Source organism: Hypanus sabinus, chromosome X1, assembly GCF_030144855.1.
Source record: "Hypanus sabinus isolate sHypSab1 chromosome X1, sHypSab1.hap1, whole genome shotgun sequence".
Classification (NCBI taxonomy): Eukaryota; Metazoa; Chordata; class Chondrichthyes; order Myliobatiformes; family Dasyatidae; genus Hypanus; species Hypanus sabinus.
This window is the reverse complement of record NC_082738.1, coordinates 25052383-25076478: the sequence shown is the minus strand read 5'-3', so window position 1 is coordinate 25076478 and position 24096 is coordinate 25052383. Positions and strand designations below refer to the sequence as shown.

The window sequence follows — 24096 nt, the reverse complement described above, 5'->3', positions numbered from 1 at the left end:
GCTTGTATATCTCAAATATCTTGTATGTTCTTCTGTGATACAGAGCTTGACTTTGTTTCCATAATTTCAATTGTCAGGTTCGCTACATATCTTCTTGGTGGTACTTCCAATTCTTTGACCTTTTTAATTTTTACTACTGCTTATTAAGACCATTAAAAATAGGGGCAGAATTAGGCCTTTTGACCCATTGAGTTTGCTCCGCCATTTCATCATGGCTGATCCAATTTTCCTCTCGGCCTCAATCTCTTGCCTTCTCCCCGTATCTCCTCATGCCCTGACCAATCAAGAATCCATCAACCTCTGCCTTAAATATAATGTTGTAGCGGTGTGCTACACGCAGCGCTAAAATAACGAAACCGAGTCGGTAAACTGCAGTCAAAGATAATTTTATTCGAACTTCACAGCCTTGCTTTAAAGCCTCCCTCATCCCGCCCTCCCTGGGCGCGGGTGCTGTAGGGGCACGTACTCACAATCCCCCGCAGGCTTTTCCCTTTGTTGGTGAAGCAGACCTGGCGCCTTTTTGGGACTGGCCTTTGTGCCGGCGCACTGGCTATTTGTGAGCCGGTTCGAGTGCACTAGGAAGTGGGTCGCCACATAACCCCCCCCCAGAACCGGCGATACACCCCCCCAATGTCCACAGTCTGTGCCGGACCCTGTTTGGGAGGTCGGCCTCTGCGCTGCGGTGCCGGAAACTCGACCGGTTGCGCCAGGTCCACATGGGCCGGTTTGAGTCGGTCCACCATGAAAACCTTCTCTCTTCCCCCCAACGTCCAGCACGAACGTGGACCCGTTGTTCCGGAGCACCGTAAACGGCCCCTCGTAGGGCTGATGCCCGCCCCTTTGTACAAACACAAGCTTACAGTTCTGCAGGTCTTTGGGTACGCAGGTCAGGTGCTGCCCATGCTGCGAAGTGGGTATGGGGGCCAGGTGACCGAGCCTTTCGCGTAGTCTGCCCAGGACTGCTGTGGGTTCTTCCTCTTGCCCCCTTGGGGCTGGTATGAACTCCCCGGGGACGACCAGGGGTGCGCCGTACACCAACTCGGCCGATGAGGCGTGCAGATCGTCTTTGGGCGCCGTGCGGATGCCGAGTAGGACTGGCAGTGGGCCCACGATATCCACATGAATGTGGTCGAAACGCCGGTGGGTGGGGTGGAACTGCTGCGGCAGAGCTTTGGCGTGCCGCTGCACCTTGGCCGTCTGGCAGTGCATGCACGTTCTGGCCCATTCACTGACCTGCTTGTGGAGTCAGTGCCAAACAAACCTGTTGGAGACCATCCGGACGGTTGTCCGGATGGAGGGGTGCGCCAAGTTATGAATGGAGTCAAAAACACGCCGCCGCCAAGGTACCGGGACGATGGGACGGGGCTGGCCGGTGGCAACGTCACAGAGTAGGGTCCTCTCACCTGGGCCTACGGGGAGGTCCTGGAGCTGCAAACCGGAGACTGCGGTTCTGTAACTCGGGATCTCCTCTTCTGCTTGCTGTGCCTCTGCCAGCGCCTCAAAGTCTACCCCTTGGGAAAGGGCATGAATGTTAGGGCGAGAGAGCGCGTCCGCCACGACATTGTCCTTACCCAAGACGTGCCAGACGTCCATCGTGTATTCAGAGATGTAGGACAGATGGCGCTGCTGGCGGGACGACAAGGGATCGGACACCTTCGTGAACAGATGCGGCGTCGGTCATCTCTGGTTCAAAAATCGTTTGGACCGTCGGGGTCACCAATTGTAGCGGTGTGCTACACGCAGCGCTAAAATAATGACAGGGAGTCGGTAAACTGCAGTCAAAGATAATTTTATTCAAACTTCAAAGCCTTGCTTTAAAGCCTCCCTCATCCCGCCCTCCCTGGGCGCAGCTGCTCCAAGAGACACGTACTCACAAACCCCAGCAGGCTTTCTCCCTTTGTTGCGGACTTGGCCTTTGTGCCTACACGCTGGCTAATTGTGAGCCGGTTCGAGTGTGCTAGGAAGTGGGTCGCCACAATGTGCTTAAAGACTTGGCCTGCACAGCTAGCTGCCTGTGGCAAAGAATTCCACAGATTCAGTACTCTGGCTAAAGTAATTCCTTCTCATCTCCATCTCATTTTAAAAGGACGCCACTCTATCCTGAGGCTATGTCAATAGACAATAGGTGCAGGAGTAGGCCATTCAGCCCTTCAAGCCAGTATCGCCATTCAATGTGATCATGGCTGATCATCGACAATCAGTACCCCATTCCTGCCTTCTCCGCATAACCCTAGGCTCTGCTATCTTTAAGAGCTCTATCTAAGTCTTCCTTGAAAGCATCCAGAGAATGTCCTCTATTCTTAGACTCTCCCACCAACGGAAACATCTTCTCCACATCCCCTCTATCAAGGCCTTTCACCATTGAAGTCACCTCTCACTATTGTGTGACGTTTGCATTTTAATGCAGCAACTTCTGATGGCAATTGTATGACATCCATGAATTCTTGTACTAGTTGGCCTTTGACAACTTACAGGCTTCAATCAGAGCTTTCAGTTCTGCCTGTTGCACAAAGGTACCAGGAGCCATGCTTACTGATGCCAGCACTTCAGTTTCAGAAACAATGGCCTATCCAGCCATTCAAATTCCGCCCCCCGCCCCCCCCCCCCCCAGTCGTTTAGCTATCAGTGTACAGAATCAGATCTCTGGCAGAGTAATAACCAACAGGGCCCTATTGGTCTCATGTTTCAGGGTCACGTCAATGCCATGTTTCAGGGCAAATGATGCAGTATACAATGTTGCCTTCAAAGTTTGAAACACTTTCATTTGCTCTTTATTAAGAGTCGGGGTGTCTAAGCACTTCCTGCCTTTCAGCAGATTGAGTAGTGGGTAATAGTTGATGGATCTGCCACTAGAGGGGTTAGCTTTTCAGTATATTAATTAGCAACCAGGTAATCCACTGTCAGTCTCCTTTCATAAGTTTCACCTCCTTTGGTCTTTATTGGAGCCAGCTGTGACATAGCTGCCAGTCTCATTATTTCACCATTGTCATCTTCACATGAGTTGCTAGAGGCTGCTGTAGTATCTGTGTCATATCCATTCTGTAATTCCTCAGAGTTTGTATGGTGTTACTGTCTCGGAGGACTGTCTGATGTAGGGTGTTGCTCGAGAAGCTTCGCTGGAAGTGACATTGACAGATCCACCTCCTGGAAGTCCCTGCTCAGCATTTAGATTTTGCTTCAGACTGTTCTGAAGCTCTGTATAATGCACTTTGAGTTTATTGCAAGGTTCACTTTTCTTTCCCAATCTATCAGTAAGCACCTTTACTCACCCCGTTAACTTTCTCATTCGCTCAGTTAACTCACAAATGTGATTCTCATCTCTGACATTTTAGGTTTTTCCTTTCTCTCTGGCATTCTCTCTTTCTACATGTCTTCTAATTAAACTTAACATTGTTGGTATTTTTCATTTGGTTTTCATAATTTTATCAAATTGAGAGATTTTATTCAGGTAAGAGCTTGGTTTCATGATTTTGGCCATTGGTTTAATTGTACATTTTATTGCATTCACTGCTTCTCGAAATATTAATAGATTGTAATTGATAGATTGTCTTGCAACTGAAGTATGAATAGGTTACAACCAATAGATTGCCCAACCAAAGTTTCAATAGATTGCTGTGCAGCCAAGATTTCAGAGATTGACCTGCAACCAAAATATTTCCCATACCCCATTGATTTGTACAACCAAGCATGACAGTGCTCATCTTGATTTTTACAGATATGTTTTTTATTTCAAGACAGCAACTATTAGTTTCCTTTCTCCTGCTTCCACCATATGGTGTATCTAATCTAAGTCAGAATAAGTCAATTCTCTCAGACAATTTGGAATTGAGGAAGTTCTTGTATCTTTTGCATGCACGTTATAAAATTTCCACTTATCTGGGGTTCTTCTGAGTCCTTAAATCCTACACCAAAAATTGATGGATTTTGATGTTTTTAATTCAATGTTCTTTTGGAAGTCAAGGAAGATGCATAAAATTGGTTGCTTCACAATTGTTTTATTAAATGTTAATAGAATAACGAGAACTAGAAATGGACAATAGTGGGAGTTTAAGAGGAAAGGAAGGAAAAGAATAAAGATGGTGAGCCAATGTGTTTCACCCTCCTTATATCACATGGATACGAAACATTCCATTCAAATGAGCAGATAGGAGTTAACCAATCAGATATCCTCTCTGCATATAATGCGGAACTAAGAAGCCTCCAGAATCATGCAAAAAAAATCTCACTACTAAGGGACACACTGAACAATTGCATATACATAATGCCTCCACTAGGAGACATACTTAACAGTTACATGTATGTAAGTTGTATATAAAGTGCTAACAACCATAAATTGATAAGCTACACAGAAAGTAATAATTATTGTGTAATCCAACACTATAGTCCAACTGGATTAGGTTGGTTGAAAATCCTAGGAATTTGTACAGGTTAGAACACTAGGTGTTTGCTGCAGTTGAGAGGTAGCTCTAAGGAAATAATTCTGATTCCTAATTACATTGTACTCATCAGTATAAATTGAACACTTCTCAACTTATCCTGCCATGTTACTGCTTAAGTCTGCTTTGGTACAGTTAAAATACAGGGTAACATATCTACCACTTTGAAAAATGTGCCTAAATCTATCCTTGTGACAACAATGGATCATATTATTTTCTGTGCCCATAGAGGCAGCTAGTTAAACTAAATTCAAAGGTGTGTTTCTGGTATGCATTTTTGCATATTATTTTACCCAGTGCCAAGCTTGGATGAGTGAATCAGGGCTTCTGCGTTGCATTGGTGGGCAATTCTTAGAATAGCGTATTGAAACGGAGTTCAGATCCTGGTCTGGACTGAGTTAGCTGAAATCAGCTAGGGTGGTATAGCTAGTACATCACATGTGACATCACTGGGCTAGGGATGGGCATACAACAAAACAAAAATTAGTGGGAAGATAAAGGATTGGGAAGTTTTTAAAAACCTACAGAGAGCAACTAAAAGAATCATTGGAAGTGAAAAGATGAAATATGAAAGCAAGCTAACAAATAATATCCAAGTGGATAGTATAAGTTTCTTCAAGTATGTTTAAAAATAAAAGAGAAATGAGAGTGGATGTAGGATCACTAGAAAATGAAGCAGGAGAAATAATAGCGGAAGACAAGGAGATGGCTGCTGAACTAAATGAGTATTTTAGAAACATAGAAAACTTATTTTACGTCAGTCTTCACTGTGGAAGACACTAGCAGTATGCCTGTTGTTGTAGTGTGTGAAGGAAGATATGTGGGTGCAGTTACTGTTTCAAGAGAGAAGTTGCTCAAAAAGTTGAAAGACCTAAAGGTACATAAGTCACCTGGACCAGATGAACTGCACCCTAGGGTTTTGAAACAGGTAGCGTTAGAGATTGTGGTGGCATTAGAAATGCTCTTTCAAAAATCATTGGACTCTGGCATGGTGCCAGAGGACTGGAATATTGCCTTGTGTTTGGAATATTGCAAATGTCACTCCGTTCTTTAAGAAAGGAGGAAGGCAGTAGAAAGTTAGCCTGACCTCAGTGGTTGGGAAGATGTTAGAGTCAATTGTTAAGGAATAGGTGATGGGAGTACTTGGTGACACAGGACAAGATAGTACAAAGTCAACGTAGTTTCCTTCAGGGATAATCCTGCCTGACGAACCTGTCGGAATTCTTTGAGGAGATTACAAGTAGGATAGATAAAGGGGATGCAGTGGATGTTGTGTATTTGGACTTTTGGAATGCCTTTGACAAGGTGCCACATATGAGGCTGCTTACCAAGTTAAGAGTCCATGGTATTACAGGGAAGTTACTAACATGGTTAGAGCATTGGCTGATTGGTAGGAGGCAGAGAGTGGGAATAAAAGGACCCTTTTCTGGTTGGCTACCAGTGACTAGTGGTGTTCCGCAAGGGTCGGTGTTGGGACCACTTCTTTTTATGCTGTATATAAATGATTTAGATAATGGAATAGATGGCTTTGTTGCCAAGTTTGCAGATGATACGAAGATTGGTGGAGGGGCAGGTAGTGTTGTGGAAACAGGATGCAGAAGGACTTAGACAGATTAGGAGAATGGGCAAGAACGTGGCAAATTAAATACAATGTTGGAAAATGCATGGTCATGCACTTTGGTAGTAGAAATAAATGTCTGGACTATTTTCTAAATGGAGAGAAAATCCAGGAATCTGAGATGCAAAGGGACTTGGGAGTCTTGTGCAGAACACCCTGAAGGTTAACTTGCAGGTAGAGTCAGTGGTGAGGAAAGCAAATGCCATGCTAGCATTCATTTCAAGAGGTCTAGAGTACAAGAGCAAGGATGTGATGCTGAGGCTTTATAATGACTGGTGAGGCCTCACCTTGAGTATTGTGAACAGTTTTGGGCCCCTCATCTTAGAAAAGATGTGCTGGCATTGGAGATGGTCCAGAGGAGGTTCCCAAAGATGATTCCAGGAATAAAAGGGTTATCATAAAAGGAACATTTAATAGCTCTGGGTCTGTACTCGCTGGAATTCAGAAGGATGGGGGGGGGGGGGTATCATTGAAGCCTTTTGAATATTGAAAGGCCTAGACAGAGTTGAAAAGATGTTTTTGATGGTGGGAGAGTCTAGGACAAGATGGTACAGCCTCACGATAGAGGGGTGTCCTTTCAAAACAGATGTGGAGAAATTTCTTAAAAGCCAAAGGGTAGTGGAATTTGTTGCCACATGCAGCTGTGGAGGCCCGGTGGTTGGGTATATTTAAGGCAGAGATTGATAGGTTCTTGATTGGACATGGCATCAAAGGTTACGGGGAGAAGGCTGGGCACTGGAGTTGAGGAGGAGATGGAATAAAGGATCAGCCATGATTGAATGGCGGGACAGACTTGATGGGCCAGATGGCTTAATTCTGCTTCTATGTCTTATGGTTTTATTTGCAAATGTGCTGCAGTTTGCATTTCCTATTTACTAAAATTCCATTCCAGTAAAAAATCGTTTGCTTGGACAGTGGCTTAAATGGTCAGATTTTTCCTAAGACATTGCACTGAACGGTCAGTTAAATAAGACTCGAGGCTACACGTGTTTAGGTCTGCAGCAACAACTAATCTGCTGGACGAACTCCGTGGATCGAACAGCATTTGTGGTGGGGTGGGGGGGGAGGGGTGATGAAGTCCTGCATCCGGGCTGAATCTTTCCTCTCCACCTTTGGTCCTGATATATTGTTTCCCACAGATGCCGCTTGGCCTGCCGAGTTCCTCCAGCAGATTGTTTGTTGGGCCAGTTGAATGAATTGTGTGTGACTTTCACTCCTGCAGAACAAATTAGTGCCTTCAGGGGAAGAAAGAATAAAAATGGGGTCCTACCACTTAAAATATCCATGTCTTAAAAAAAGTGAAGCACCTATGTTGTTTGAGAATATAGTAACAGCGTCTTTATTATCTGTTTACATTTAATGGGATTTTTAAAGTTGTTGGTTTTGGAATCTTGATTGTACTATTTATTTCAGGGAGAAACAGCTCTGCTCACTATGAATCACCTGCATGTGAAGAATCCTCAATCAGAGGCTAGGATTTTCAAAGGGGGGAGAAAACATTTCGTGTATTTCCTAGACTTGGGGAAAAAGTAAAAAAGTTGAATGAATCTTTGCTCCAAGTATTTTTTCCAAATATTGAAAAAATACTTTTAAGTGTAGATCAATTAAAAAATAACATTTTCCAAATCTGCTGAGGTTATTTACAAAAGAAGTTGATGACATTTTGCAATAGGAACAAACTGAATGGTATTATTCACATCTTCAACTCTGGCATTATACTTGTTTTGATCCATTTGGCTTAACTAGCTGCTTTTATAATAATTCTAGGGATTGATATATACAGTACGTAATGCAATGCCATCAAGTCAGGGCAGTTTTTATCTTCAAATGTCAAGATAAAAGTTCCACACACACTATTAATTTGATTTTAATAAACAATTACAATATTATTGTCAAAAGTGTAATAGATGTAAATTACTAAAGTGCATTAAATTTTCTCTGCACCAGTAGCTGCCTAGTATAAAGTCTGTCAAATGATATGGGACAATTAACTGCTGTAACATTTAGGCACCAAAAGCATTAGAATTTCAAGATGCTTCAGTTTGATCACCAGTACTGCCACTGCAAATTACATGTCCACTAAGTGGTGGGGAATCAAGCTGCTTTCATTAAAATGAATGCTAAGACTTGTGACAATCAGCACCGTACTGAAAAGTCAAAGTGAGGTCTGACTAGAGCACTCTATAATTTGACTTGGATTTTTGATCATCTCAAAAATGTGATCATTTGTTGGATTTTTGTCTCAGCAAGGAAGTTTTGAAATCCAGTCAAAAACCAATAAATGCAGATATCGATGATTCAGGGAAAGTTTCCATGCAGTGATGTTAAAGAAGGTATTAATCTAAGGGCATGATTAAATTTACTGGAAGTTGCACAGTGCTTCTGGTTATAAGGATTACAGTCAGTAGAATGTAAATAAGTAAAATTGTGTAGATCTGCATATAGTGAAATGAAAGAGAGGCAAATAACAAAATGTGTTGTAAAGCACATCTTTAAGGCAAAGTTTTAGGTTCCTGGTTCCAGAAATTCAAGTAAGCCCTAGCATAAGGTTTGTTCAGATCTTTGGGAGTTCCTTTTAATACTTCATATTCTCTGTAGAAAAATTTGGGGGAGAAAAAGTTCTTATGAGCTTCCTATGTACATAAAATGTCCTTTGGAGAGGCCTTTTTTTTTTACAAGTAAAAGGTAACTGGGTCATAGAATTACACAGCATTGAAATGGGCCCTTTGGTCTACAGAGTCCACACCAACTGTTGCACTCCATTTACAGTAATCCTACACTAACCTCACTTTACTCTTCCGGCCTTCCATTAATTTCACCCCATTCCCTCCATCTTCCCCTCCCCCACCCCATAAATGCTACTACCAACCATTACTTGAGCATTTAACACAAGTGAATTAACCAAGCAACCACACATCTTTGGGATATGGGAGGAAGCTGGAGCACCTAGGAGAAAACCCATGTGTTCACAGGGAGAACATGCAACTCCACACAGACAGTGCCTAAGTCTCTGGAGCTGTGAGATAACACTCTATTAGCTGACTGTGATCTTAGCTTTATAACTAAAATTCTACTTCGGCCCACGTGCTGCTAAAGCGCTTTGTCCCTGCAAGACTACTTATTCCAATGTTCACTTGTCCATCGTCCCAATCTGCACATCTTTGCATACCTTAGTTTATGCAAAATTAATCCTTTGACCTTATCCCATGCTACATCATGCTAAATTGGCATCATAGTTTAGTCACCATTCCTATCTATAATCCTTCACCTCAAACCTCCCCCATCCCCAAACATTCAAATGTCTTTATTCCTTGGACCTAGGTTCTGTTCAATGTCCTTTCCTACATCCTTTACTCCACCATTGGCATTTGTGTCTGACACTTGTTCTGTGGAATGAAATGCTCCATGTTACCTATTTCAACAACTGCTTTATCATCAAAAGCAGGAGCCTTGACTTATTTTTGTTAACTTGTCAGTTCCCATTTTGAGGACTCAGAGGTAAAATGCTCTTTGCCCAGCTCTATCCAATTATTAGGGCAGTTAATTGCATACAGCCCACAAATCCAACCAGTTGTCTTGTTACTCTTTTGTCTTGTTTTACTTTTAGAAGCACAGTGTATACTGTGCCTAGCTGCTGGAATATTAAAATCAATAATCAGAATGCTTTTCATTCTATTTACTCTCAAGGCCTTTATTGCCTTGCTATATTAGAGAGTATTAGGAAGCAGGACCATGCTTATGATTTCCCTGAATGATGGTGAGCTGTTTAAGAACTAGTAGTAGAATCAGGTTTATTATCACTGATGTATGTCATGAAATTTGTTGTTTTGCAGCAGCAGTACAATGCAATAATTTTAAAAAATTACCATAAGTTATAATAAGAGATTATTTAAAATGTCATTCAAAAGAGCAAAAAAGTGAGGCAGTGTTTGTGGACAGTTCAGAAACCTGATGGTGGAGGGGAAGAAGCTATTCCCAAAATGCTGAGTGTGGGTCTTCAGGCTCCTGTGCCACCTCTTTGATGGTAACAATGAGAAGAGAGCATGTCCTGGGGTGGTGAGGGTCCTTAATGATGGATGTCACCTTCTTGAAGATGTTAATGGTGAGGAGGCACCTAAGATGAGTGAGGTCTGAGATGATGCCGAAATGTTTTTGTGGACTGATAGTCTTCTACAGGATTTAATCAGTTTTTAATTGTTGAAAAGTGTTCTCTTTCACTATGAAAATTAAAACAAATTATTTTGTTAATATAATTTTAATAAACAGTTACCATGTAATTCAACAAAGTGCAGTAAATGTAAATATCTGATGTGCAGTAAGTATAGTGCACCAAAATGTACTAGTACTTTCTTGATGAAACAAGGAGTATCTTCTTGATGCTCTCCTTTATCCCAGGAGAAAACACCAAGTTCTGCAATTCCCCCTTTCTCTTCTTTTAAAAATGATCATGAATGAGTTTTTCTTGGTCCTCTAAGTATCTTCTTTCTGATTAGGCCTTTGTGTAGCACCTTGGTGATTTTTCTATGTCAAAATAACTACATAAAGGCAGTCTATTGTGGATGGAGTACCTAAGATTGGAAGTTTGTACCATGGGGAAAACTGGTCTCTAATCTATACCCTGCTGCTTGGACTTTATTTTCAGGGGTTCTGTTCCCAGTTGAGTGTGATTTTGTTTCATTGAGCGATGACCTCACATTAGGGTAGCACACTGAAAGCAGTCGTAATGGCGATGCTGTTTTAAATTCTGATCTTACAGTTGAAGTTTCATTGCAAGTTAAACAAAACAGAATAGCAAAATGTAATCATATACTTTCTCAAAAGTTAGCACTATGTTAGTGCAATAAATTTGTGTTTTTTTTTCTCAGATTCTAGTCAAGAATACACAGACTCCACCGGAATTGATCTTCATGAGTTTCTAGTAAATACACTGAAGAATAACCCCAGGTAATACTTCACGCACATTGACTTTTCTTATTCTTGTTGGTTTTGTTGGACTAATATATAATTTGTATATATTATATTTTTATATATAATACATATAAATTATATATATGTATGTGTGTGTGTGTGTGTGTGTGTGAGATATATTATTACTAATATATTTATTTATATGCATGCAAATGTTTGGGCACGCCTGGTCAAAATTTCAGTTACTGTGAATAGTTAAGTGAGTAAAAGATGAACTGATCTCCAAAAGTCATAAAGTTAAAGATGAAACATTCTTTTCAACATTTTAAGCAAGATTAGTGTATTATTTTTGTTTTGTACAATTTTAGAGTGAAAAAAAGGAAAGGAGCACCATGCAAAAGTTTGGGCACCCAAGAGATTTGAGCTCTCAGATAACATTTACCAAGGTCTCAGACCTTAATTTGCTTGTTAGGGCTATGGCTTGTTCACAGTTATCATTAGGAAAGGCCAGATGATGCAAATTTCAAAGCTTAATAAATACCCTGACTCCTCAAACCTTGTCCCAACAATCAGCAGCCGTTGGCTCCTCTAAGCAGCTGCCTAGCACTCTGAAAATTCAAATAAATGATGCCCACAAAGTAGGAGAAGGCTATAAGAAGATAGCAAAGCGTTTTCAGGTGACCGTTTCCTCAGTTCATAATGTAATTAAGAAATGGCAGTTAACAGGAACGGTGGAGGTCAAGTTGAGGTCTGGAAGACCGAGAAAACTTTTCGAGAGAACTGCTTGTAGGATTGCTAGAAAGGCAAATCAAAACTCCTGTTTGACTGCAAAAGACCTTCAGGAAGATTTAGCAGACTCTGGAGTGGTGGTGCATTGTTCTACTGTGTAGCGACACCTGCACAAATGTGACCTTCATGGAAAAGTCATCAGAAGAAAACCCTTCCTGCACCCTCACCACAAAATTCAGTGTCAGAGGTTTCAAAGGAACATCTAAACAAGCCTGATGCATTTTGGAAACAAGTCCTGTGGACTGGTGAAGTTAAAATAGAACTTTTTGGCCGCAATGAGCAAAGGTATGTTTGGTGAAAAAAGGGTGCAGAATTTCATGAAAAGAACACCTCTCCAACTGTTAAGCATGGGGGTGGATCGATCATGCTTTGGGCTTGTGTTGCAGCCAGTGGCATGGGGAACATTTCACTGGTAGAGGGAAGAATGAATTGAATTAAATATCAGCAAATTCTGGAAGCAAACATCACACCGTCTGTAAAAAAAAAAGCTAAAGATGAAGAGGATGGCTTCTACAACAGGATAATGATCCTAAACTCACCTCAGAATCCACAATGGGCTACCTCAAGAGACGCAAGTTGAAGGTTTTGCCATGGCCCTCACAGTCCCCCAACCTAAACATCATCAAAAATCTGTGGATAGACTTCAAAAGAGCAGTGCATGCAAGACGGCGAAAATCGCCCAAAGAAAAATTGAGAGACTCTTAGCTGGCTACAGAAAGCATTTACAAGCTGTGATACTTGCCGAAGGGGGTGTTACTAAGTACTGACCATGCAGGGTGCCCAAATATTTGCTTCGGGTCCTTTTCCTTTTTTGTTATTTGGAAACCGTAAAAGATGGAAATAAAAAAGTAACCTTGCTTAAAATATTAAAGAAATGTGTCATCTTTAACTTTATGCCTTTTGGAAATCAGGTCATCTTTTACTCGCTTAGCTGTTCACAGTAACAGAAATTTTTGACCGGGGTGCCCAAACTTTTGCATGCCACTGTATGTTTTATATATATAGTGTGTGTGTGTGTGTGTGTGTGTGTGTGTGTATATGCAAATTAGGAAGTGCATGTTACAATATCTTAACAAATTGAAAATTTTTGCTTTGATTTTTCAGAGTGCATAAACTTGATTCACAGTGTATTTTTTCGCTTTTCTACATTAGTGTACCAATGTATTTTGCCCACCTTTTCATTTTACAAAAATTCATTTTCCAAATAGTTTTCCAAGAACAGAGCCCATTCTAACACAAGTGATGACTATTCTTAACAGGAACTATGGGATATTTATATTTATATTAGGATTGTTACAAAGTAAACTTGTGTCTTGGATCTTAATAGTCTCTTAGTCTTGTTTTCTAGAAGCTGGTATCCTCTTAGGATTTTTATTGATAATTATTGATGGCCATCAGTTTTGCTGCCAGGCCACCTTTGGTATTCATTCTGAGTTGCCCACCGCAGCTTGAAATATTACAATTTATTTATTTAGAGATACCACGCAAAATTGGCCCTTTGAGCTGCGGCGCCCAACAATCCCCCCATTTAACCCTAACCTAATCGTAGGACATTTTACAATGACCAATTAGCCTACTGACCTGTACATCAACTGACTGTGGGAGGAAACTGGAGCACCCTGAGACAACCTATGCATTCCATGAGGAGGATGTACAAACTCCTTACAAAGGATGCTGGGATTGAATTCTGAACTCCGATACCCTGAGCACGTATTGGTCTTCATGAAGGAAATAAAACAGATGAACGTATCAGATCATCTACATTGTGTGGAGATGCTATCATAGAAAATAGATCAGATTGCAGCAACGGGGAAATTTCAACCATTGCTTTTTTCCTCCTAATAAATATACGTTTAAAATAAAACCACTTGGCCGCTGAAAATCAAGGCTTTTACAAAAAAATAAAGTTGGTCAAATGGTTCCCTTTTTGAAGGCTATGGTTTTGAGAGTATAAAAGCTTACTGTTTGTCAGTTAGTGATAGAAATTGGTTTCTTTCTGAATATTTGTTACGAGAGCAATCCATTAAAGCATCCGTGGGGAGGTTCTGCAAAGGATATGACAATTTGCAAAAGTTGACAGTTCACCTTATGAAATCGAAATCTTCAGAACTGCATTTATGGAAAAAGCCAGTCAGCCATGATTGAATTATCTGAAGCACTCCCTCAGGTTGAGGGTGGTTTGCTTCCACTCCATTTGTGTGGCCACTGAGAACTCTGATGATGCTGATAAGGGATCTACAAACTTTGCTGCAGGTGGGATAAGGAGGTGCACTGTGAGGGGGTGGTTTTATGAAATGGTGCTCATCTGTTTTCACTAGCCTTCTGAATACTGCTGAAGAAGAGACTGTTCTCATATGTTCCCCCTCCATGTTAAAGTTCAAAGTAAATTTATTATCAAAGTATGCATATGTCACCAGACAGTATTCTGTGATTCACTTTTGCAGGCATTCACAGTAGAACAAGAAATGCAATGGAATTAATGAAAAACTACACACAAACAGGCAATTTGCAAAAGACTACAAATTTTAAAAAAGAACCTATTAATAAATAGAACATGAGTTGTAGAATTCTTGAAAGTGAGTCTGTAGGTTGTGGAATCAGTTTGGTGTTGAGGTAAGTGAGGTTATCCACTCTGGTTCAAGAGCCTGATGGTTGAAGGGCAGTAACTGTTCCTAAGCCTGGTCATATGGAACCTGAGGTTCTCGTACCTGCTTCCCAATAGCAGCAGTGAGAAGCGAGGGTACTTGATGAGGAGTGCTGCTTTTTTGTGGCAGCGCTCCTTGTGAATGTGCTCAGCAGTGGAGAGGGGTTTTCCTGTGATGGATTGGGCTGAATCCGCCACTTTGTAGGCTTTTCCCATTTTTGGGCATTGGCATTTCCATGCCAGGTTGTGATACAATCATTCTGGATACTCTCCTCTTTATCTGAAGAAGTTTGTCAAAGTTTTAGATGATGTGCAGAATCTGCACAATCTACTAAGAAAGTAGAGCTGCTGCTGTGCCTGCTTTGTAATGGCATTTAGGCGCAGGTCCCAGGAGAGATCCTCTTGTATGATAATGACACTGAATTTAAAGTTACTGATCCTCTCCATCTCCAGCCCCCTAATGAGAACTGGCTTATGGACCCCTGGTTCTCTCTCTTCCCCCCCCCCCCCCCCAATGTTAGGTTGTTAAACAGGAATTTCCAAGGTCAAGGTCAAACTTGTCATATGCACAAAACTAACTTGCAGCATTGTTGCAAGCACATAACATCAGATAAGCATCATTCACATGAAAAATTGTAAATTTAAAAGTATCTGCTTTTTTTTCCAAGAAATAATAATTAGAACAAAAAATGTCCATTTCAGTGCAGTGATCAAATTAGTCATAGTGTTGCTATACTGAGGTAGTAAGTTTCCATAAGTTCTGAGGATGTTATCTATCTTTCCAGTCCTGATGAATGGTTTCATCTTGAAACATCGATTGTTTACTCCTTTCCAATTATAATTACAGCCTGTGTCTAACATGGTTGCTAAAGATCAGATGGCACATTCATCAACATTTCATTACTGCTATTTTCTGGGAGTTGTTGTTGGTTTGATCCAGTGCCTTGAGTCTTAGCCTTACTCTTTGATTTCCTGTCTGACAGAGCTTTGGGAACTTGTATTTCGGATAATAATTCATCCATTGAAACCAGTATTCTGGTTTTGAAGCCGCTGGTGCTAGTTTTTCCAATCCTTGCAGATTGTATAGGAACGAGCTACCATCTTGCATTTGGCTTCCTAGCTCAGTTGTTTTATTTTATCATTCTCCAGATGAAATTCATACTGTGATTACAGTTGGAAATCTGGCTTCAATTTTGATTTTTCAGGAGCTTTTTTGTTGAAGTTTCTGCTGAAACTTATTTTCACATCACTAAAATTGATGTTTATGTTTTAGGATATAATAATTTTAACTATTAAAGCTATGTCTTTATGTATTTGAGAGTTATAACTTGGTGTTCTGTTGATACAGTTGCAAATGAGCTGATCACAAAATTTTTCTGAATTTCTTTAGCCTTTCATGTGATTTTGCTGAACTTAGGCAAATTGTGCTGAAAAAGAAACTTTAGAATCAAGTAGAAATCACGGACTCTGATCTTTTGTAAAGTATGTTTAGCAATAGTTATTGTCAAAAAGTTGTTCTCTCCAATGCTGTTCCCTGCTGTGAACTATTTTGGCAGAGCAGCAGTCAAAATTATGCACTTCCCAACAATTTGGATACATTGTTTTTAACTGCATAGACTCCTGCCCACGTTTGGGAGATGGTACTGGTTGCTTTGAGCTGTACATCCTTCCAAATTTTAGCATGTTTATGCATAAACCATCTTGTAATTTTATACTCGTCTCTTATAGGGACAGGATGATGCTGCTAAAATTAGAACAAGAAATCCTGGACTTCATCAGTGATGATAAGTGAGTAAAATTTTGGTGTCCGTGTTAGTATAAATAGTATTGAGTGTGGTGACCAGCTTGTCCATGAAGTCAAACTCACTTTTATCATGCTGCAGACAGCTTTACATGTTAGCATTATTTCACAAATTGTGAATGTAATGTTTTGCAAAGATGGTTTTGCATATTTTCACCTTTGGAGCTAAACTTTATTTGGAAAATACCAGTTTCTGTTTTTCATTTGTAAAAATAGGTACAAAATTTGTTTCTTATTTACTCAGGAGCTCTGTTTGTGGAGTTAAAGCATGTAATTTTAGTACTTATTGTTGAACACAGTAATTTGAATTTGCCTGGAGATTATATAACAGAATCCTATAAGATTATGGTTTTGTGGTGATATGCAAAGTTTTTGAAGTAGTACATGCCGGCTCCATGCATTCACTTACAATTGCTGGCATAACAGCAGATTTCATAGTAATCTCTGGTCCAAAGCACAGGACATGCAGGTTCTTGGTACTGGAATTTCAGGTAAAAGTGGGATGTCCTCGTTTGGGGGTGGTGAGGCATGTGCAGGTAGGAATCTACTTGGCTTTCCTGTGTGGCAGCTGATGTTATTCTTGTCTGGTCCCATTCCTTGTCTGGTCCAAAGAGAAATGCCCAGCAAGATCAAATTGTCCCATTGTCCTGGTAACCCTTCTAAAATGGAGAAATAAAACACTTTTTTTGTCTTGAAGTTGTTGAAGAATTTCTTGGATAAATGGTGATGGAGTGTTGGTTAAATCTGGACAAAGTCTCCTGATGTTTTTCAAACTTCTCACAGCTATTGAAACAGTAAAGACCATAAGATATAGGAGCAGAATTAGGCCATTTGGCCCATCAAGCCTGCTCCACCATTTCATCATGGTTCAGCTCCAATCTCCTGCCTTCTCCTTGTATCCCTTAATGCCCCGACTAATCAAGAACACCACTTGTCACCAGCAGCCAACCAGCAGCCTCCTGCCAATCAGCCTCTGCTTTATCCGTGCTAGAATCTTTCCTGTAATATCGTGGGCTCTTAACTTATTTGGCAGCCTCATGTGTGGCACCTTGTCAAAGACCTTCTGAAAATCCAAATACACAACATTCACTGATCTCCTTTGTCTATCCTGCTTGTTATTTCTTCAAAAAATTCCAAAAGATTTTTGTTGGGCAACATTTTCCCTTGAGGAAACTATGTTGACTATGGCCTATTTATCATGTGCTTCCAAGTACCCAGAGACCTCATCCTCAACAATGTTCTCCAACATCTTCCCAAGCACTGAGGTCAGTCTAACTGGCCTATAATTACCTTTCTTCTGCCTTTTTGAAGAATGGAGTGACATTTGCAATTTACCAGTCCTTGAGAGCCGTGCCAGAATCCAGTGATTCTTGAAAGATCATTACCTATGCCTCCACAATCTCCTCAACCACCTCTTTCCGAACCCTGGGGTGTTCACACCATCTGGCCCAGGTGACTTGTCTACCTTTAGATCTATCAGTTTCCAAAGAACCTTCTCCATAGTAATGGTAACTTCACACACTTCTGCCCCTGACTCTCTTGAATTTCTGGCATATTGCTAGTGTCTTTCACAGTGAAGACTGATTGAAATTTTAAGAAACCTGTAGTCCTCCTAATAATTGGCTATGGGGGAGAAAGAATTATAAGTTAGGACAATTGCCATCCACCAAAATGCTATGCAGCCTCCTTATTGAGCTTTGTCAAGTGCTTTAAGCAGTAGTTAGTCCTTATTATTCCTAGTGTAATTTTCAGTTTCTTACCAAAATGGTGTCTTGAGCTAAACTGTTATTTCCAATTTAAAAAAAACATTTTAGTTACCTCAAGTCAATTGGTATTTAAAATATGAGTAAACTTGTCCTCATAAGCTGAACCTAAGTTGTTCCATTTATATTTTTAGTCTTTGCTTTTAATGTAGCCATTTTTATTTCTGATGGTTATCAACCATATCATCTCATCAACCATAACCCTCATCTTAAAAACGGGCACCCCGCAGGGCTGTGTGCTGAGCCCTATGCTCTACACACTCTTCACACATGACTGCACCCCCATCTACACCTCCAACCCCATAATTAAATTTGTGGACAATACCACAGTGGTTGGCCTGATCTTGGATGAGGATAAAACAGCCTACAGGCTTGAAGTAGAACATCTGATGAAGCTGTGTAAGGACAACGACCTGGTCCTTAACACTTCTAAAACAAAAGAGATGATTATTGACTTCAGGAGATCAAAGGACAGGGTACACGCCCCCCTCCATATACATGGAGAGGTAGTGGAAAGTGTGGAAAACCTAAAGTTCCTTGGAGTTATGTTGTCAAAGCAGCTGACATGGACCACCAACACCTCGCTGCTTGTTAAAAAAAAAGGCACAACGAAGACTCTTCTTCCTCAGTAAGCTGAAACAGGCCAAACTCCCACAAAAGCTGTTGCTTAACTTCCACAGAAACACAATTGAGACCATCCTGACCAACAGCGCCACAGTGTGGTATGCCAGCTGCACAGCCATTGAGTGACAAGATCTGCATTGCGTGGTGAAGGCGGCCCAGCGAATTGTCAGGATGCAGCTCCCAGGACTGTACACCATCTATTCCAGCAGACTCAGGAGGAAAGCAATCAGCATAACCAGAAACACCACACACCCCGGCCACTCCCTGTTTGACCTGCTGCTGTCCAGCAAAAGATTCAGGACACTAAAAGCCAGAACAAATAGACTGGGAAACAGCTTCTACCCCAGAGCTGTGGCCTTCATCACACCACACCCGCAGAACAATGACTGAAACAGTGAGCACACACAAGGACTGAAATACTTGGACTAACAGCAATTTGTGCATTACTGTGATATTCTGGTGCTGCTACAACTTATTATCTGCCACTTATCTATTTAATACTTTTTCTATTACTGTCTTGTTTTTTTCTGCTGTTTTATTTAATTACCTGAGAGGAAGCCAAACAGAGTTTCATTGTATCTATGTATAATGACAATAAAGATCATTCATTCATTCATGTATACACTAGCATGCAAAAGTTTGGGCACCCCTGATCAAAATTTCTGTTACTGTGAATAGCTAAGCAAGTAAAAGATGATCTGATTTCCAAAAGGCATAAAGTTAAAGATGACACATTTCTTTAATATTTTAAGCAAGGTTACTTTTTTATTTCCATCTTTTACAGTTTCAAAATAACAAAAAAGGAAAAGGGCCTGAAGTAAATGTTTGGGCACCCTGCATGGTCAGTACTTAGTAACACCCACTTTGGCAAGTATCACAGCTTGTAAATGCTTTCTGTAGCCAGCTAAGAGTCTTTCAATTCTTCTTTGGGCGATTTTTGCCCATTCTTCCTTGCAAAAGGCTTCTAGTTCTGTGAGATTCTTGGGCTGTCTTGCATGCACTGCTCTTTTGAGGTCTATCCACAGATTTTTGATGATGTTTAGGTCGGGGGACTGTGAGGGCCATGGCAAAACCTTCAGCTTGTGTCTCTTGATGTAGCCCATTGGGTGGATTTTGAGGTGTGTTTAGGATCATTATCTTGTTTTAGAAGCCATCCTCTTTTCATCTTCATAGTTTTTTACAGACGGCGTGAAGTTTGCTTACAGAATTTGCTGGTATTTAATTGTATTCTTCTCTCTACCAGTGAAATGTTCCCCATCCCACTGGCTGCAACACAAGCCCAAAGCATGATCGATCTACCCCTATGCTTAACAGTTGGAGAGGTGTTCTTTTGAAATTCTGCACCCTTTTTTCTCCAAACATACCTTTGCTCTTTTTGGCCAAAAAGTTCTATTTTAACTTCTTCAGTCCACAGGACTTGTTTCCAAAATGCATCAGGCTTGTTTAAATGTTCCTTTGCAAACTTCTGACGCTGAATTTTGTGGTGAGGATGCAGGAAAGGTTTTCTTCTGATGACTCTTCCATGAAGGTCATATCTGTACAGGTGTCGCTGCACAGTAGAACAGTGCACCACCTCTCCAGAGTCTGCTAAATCTTCATGAAGGTCTTTTGCAGTCAAATAGGGGTTTTGATTTGCCTTTCTAGCAATCCTATGAGCAGTTCTCTCAGAAAGTTTTCTTGGCCTTCCAGACCTCAACTTGACCTCCACCGTTCCCGTTAACTGCCATTTCTTAATAACATTACGAACTGAGGAAATGGCTACCTGAAAAGACTTTGCTATCTTTTTATAGCCTTCTCCTACTTTGTGGGCATCATTTATTTTAATTTTCAGAGTGTTAAGCAGCTGCTTAGAGGAGCCCATGGCTGCTGATTGTTGGGACAAGGTTTGAGGAGTCAGGGTATTTATAAAGCTTTGAAATTTGCATACTTGGCCTTTTCTAACAACGACTGTGAACAAGCCATAGCCCTAACAAGCTAATTAATGTCTGAGACCTTGGTAAAAGTTACCTGAGAGCTCAAATCTCATGGGGTGCCCAAACTTTTGCATGGTGCTCCTTTTTTTTCCACTCTGAAATTGTACAAGACAAAAATAATACACTAATCTTGCTTAAAATGTTGAAAAGAATGTTTCATCTTTAACTTTATGACTTTTGGAGATCAGTTCATCTTCTACTCCCTTAACTATTCGCAGTAACAAATGTTTCGACTGGGGTGCCCAAACTTTTGCATGCCACTGTACATGTCATCCATTCAAAGGCACATTCAAACTAAACTCTCGTCTTCCATTGTGGTGGCCAGCTCTGCATAGTTAAGAATTTATACTTTACACAACTAGTTACTGTGCAGATTCTGTATTTCTGTCTTTCAAAGTTGCATTAAAATCACATAACAGTATCTTCTTTCTTCATTGCTGCATTTAATCTTTGCGTTATTTTCTCAAGTTGATGCATCACCGTCAGTCAGTTTGTAAAGCACTGTTAAAGACAGATGCATAAGCCTTGAGCTAACGAGTTATACAAGTTAATTTCCATTGAATTAAGCAATGCCTGTTTTATATGCAATTAACAGATAAAAGAAGGTAGGTTTCCAGTAATTTACTGCTAAAAGTTATTTTTTTGTTTTTCTATTCTGACAAATGAAATTGCACGATCATATCAATATGTGCTCATTGTAGAATTATGTACGCAAGCACAAAAAGCAGGATCCTATTATAGTGAGGTTTGGGTCAGCAGCTTAGAGTTGAGTGCCAAATCAGAGATTTTGATGCTTTACATTTGTTGACTCTTGTTTTCATTTTGCTTTTGACTTATTTCTGCTTCAAGCTAATGAAAGTGTCATAGTGTGAAATCAAGTTCAAGTTAATGTCAACTGACTACATATATACAAACAAATGAAACAACGTTCCCCCAGACCATGGTGCACCCACAAAACATATATTACGCACAGCACGTAAGACAAAATACTACTATAAATAGTTTAATAAAATTATTTCAAAATGCATGTAGTGTGCAGCATAGAGTACAGTAAACAGTTCACTATCCTAGTGATGAAACCTTGGTAGTGGCAGGCTATTCCTCTCAGCCTGAGGGATAAAGCTTGTCTGGCAGTCCAGTCAAGACTTAAATATTGTAATGAGAACCAAATAGTGCAGGAAACAGTGATATGGAGTATTATTTGTTTCTTGCAAAATACTGAAGGTGTTGGGAAGCTGAAAAACAGTTTCTGTAAAAGCTCTGCCCATTGGGCAGTATCTGTGGAGAAAGAAAGATATGAATGGTCATCAATTGAAATGTTAACTCGAGTTCTTTCTCCACAAATGCTGCCAGACTTGCTGAGAATCCATGTCATTTTTTTTTGCTTGTATTATTTTCTTTTAACAATAATAATCAGACTTGATAACAGAGCAAAGAATAGCTTTGGGGGGTGGGGTAGAAGAAGGGCGAGGATTTGTATTGCACCTTAACGCATCCCAAAAACCTTTTACCCCTTTTGACATACTTAAAGCATTGTTGCACGTACTGCCATTGCCCTCAAAATATTGTAAAACTTGCTGCAAGTATGTAATAGTATGGTTTTCACTCAAAAACAATTTAACTCATAACCAGTGTAGTTCTCAAAAGAGGAGAACTTATTGCTAATTTATTGCCATTTTAAAGGTAGCAGCGGTACGTGCAACCATGCTTTGAGTACATGCCAAAGGGGTGAAAGGTTTTTGAGGGGTAATCAGGATAGTGGAAAAGCGCTTTATGGCTGACAGAGAGAGCACCAAAGTTCTCTGAGAAAGACATTGAAGTACTAGTGAATAAAGTGCATGCAAAGGAGGTGAACATGTGCAGTGGAGAAGTGCTACATAAGGACAACCATTGATGATGTGAAGCTGATAAGAATTACTATCTAAAAGTTAAATGATGAGATTTATTCTCTTATTTTTTGTTTTCTCTCCTGTCCTTTTCTATCACTAGCCCGCTCCCACCTCCCCTACATAACCCTTACTACACAGACAGCCCAACACATGCCCCACATGAGGGTGGTCTATATATGCTCATAAAAAAAAATAGTTACGTGCAGCATATTTTCCATTGAAGCAGTAGCTGCCAGGAAGCTGGACTAAAAAGTCCTACCTTTTGGGCAGATGCACCAGTGTCACCCATAAGATCATAAGTGAGTTTGAGTTCCTCAATAGTTAAATTCTTGTACATTTGAACATGTTGGGAGGTCTCTCACAGTTTCCAGTGAACTTTAGAATTGCTTTGTGTTGTATCCCATTGTAAACTGAGTGGCCCTTTTTGTCATCCCTGAATTGTGAACTCAATGACTTGTTTTTTGTGGCTGTTTAACATCAGTGTTTTACTGGATCTGGGAACTCAAATGAGCAGAGCTAGTCTATTAATGTCATTGGGTGCAAGCCATATGTTAAAAAATTGTCAGCCAAGTAGCATGGATCCTGATCCACTGCCCAGTTCACCTCAGTGATTGATGCAGTTTTTCCCCGGGATTGATCATTAGCAAATTTACTCTAGCTAACATTGATTTTAGTTCATACGGTGCTGAGGAAAAAAAAGTGCTATGCAATCAATTTGTTGGCATTCAGGTCCAATTAATTACTTTTTGAATCTAGCCACTTTTAATCCATGATCAATTTGGTAGCTAGTTCGTACAACAAAACTCCTCTGCATAAGTTAACTAGATAAATTACCAGTTGAAATAAAATACTGGAAATATTCGGCATGTCAGGCAGCATCTGTAGAAAGAAAAGCAATTGACCTTTTAGATCAAAGACCCTTTTTTCTTTGGCCTGAATTTTTCAACATTTTCTGTTTTTAAATTCAGATTTCCAGTATCTGCAGTTTTAAAAATATTTTCATTTGGTCTGGTTTGCTAGTGAATAAAGTAGGAATATGGTGTTTTGGAATAGTATCATAGTACCATGTAACCATATAACAATTACAGCACAGAAACAGGCCATCTCGGCCCTTCTAGTCCGTGCCGAACGCTTGCTCTCACCTAGTCCCACCGACTTGCACTCAGCCCATAACCCTGCATTCCTTCTACTTTTACAACAGATAGTATATCATTCATAGAATGACATCTCTGAAGAAGCTGTATCTCAAAACCCTTCATTGGTTAAAAATTTATGTAAATTATATTGTTTTCCTTTTTACTCTTTTGTTAAAAGTCTACTATCTAAGTAAGGAAAGTTTCTGGGGCAGCTTCATAACTAACTTTTCATGATTCTGTTATTTTTAGTAATCAATACAAGAAATTTCCTCAGATGACTTCCTATCACAGAATGCTGTTACACAGGGTAGCTGCATACTTTGGAATGGATCACAATGTTGACCAAACTGGAAAAGCTGTTATAATCAATAAAACAATAAATACAAGAATGTAAGTATAATATAAGTTGTTATTTATTTAGTATGCTGTTTCTTAGTGAAATCCTGATAGATGTGATTAGACTAATAAGTTGACTATTCCCACGCCCCTTTTTTATTATTGATCTAATAATATCA

The 24096-nt window shown here is 40.3% G+C and overlaps 1 protein-coding gene across 6 annotated transcripts in view; it reads left to right on the top strand.

Annotated features, from left to right (window-relative positions):
• The window catches only part of LOC132384710 (R3H domain-containing protein 2), a 302458-nt gene that overhangs the window by 144115 nt on the left and 134247 nt on the right, over positions 1-24096 (top strand). For all 6 annotated transcript variants that reach the window (XM_059956099.1, XM_059956098.1, XM_059956097.1 and 3 more), the window contains 3 exons: positions 10920-10998; positions 16124-16183; positions 23831-23971. In XM_059956099.1, coding sequence (XP_059812082.1) covers positions 10920-10998; positions 16124-16183; positions 23831-23971 — 280 coding nt within the window. The remainder of the gene's footprint in view (positions 1-10919; positions 10999-16123; positions 16184-23830; positions 23972-24096) is intronic.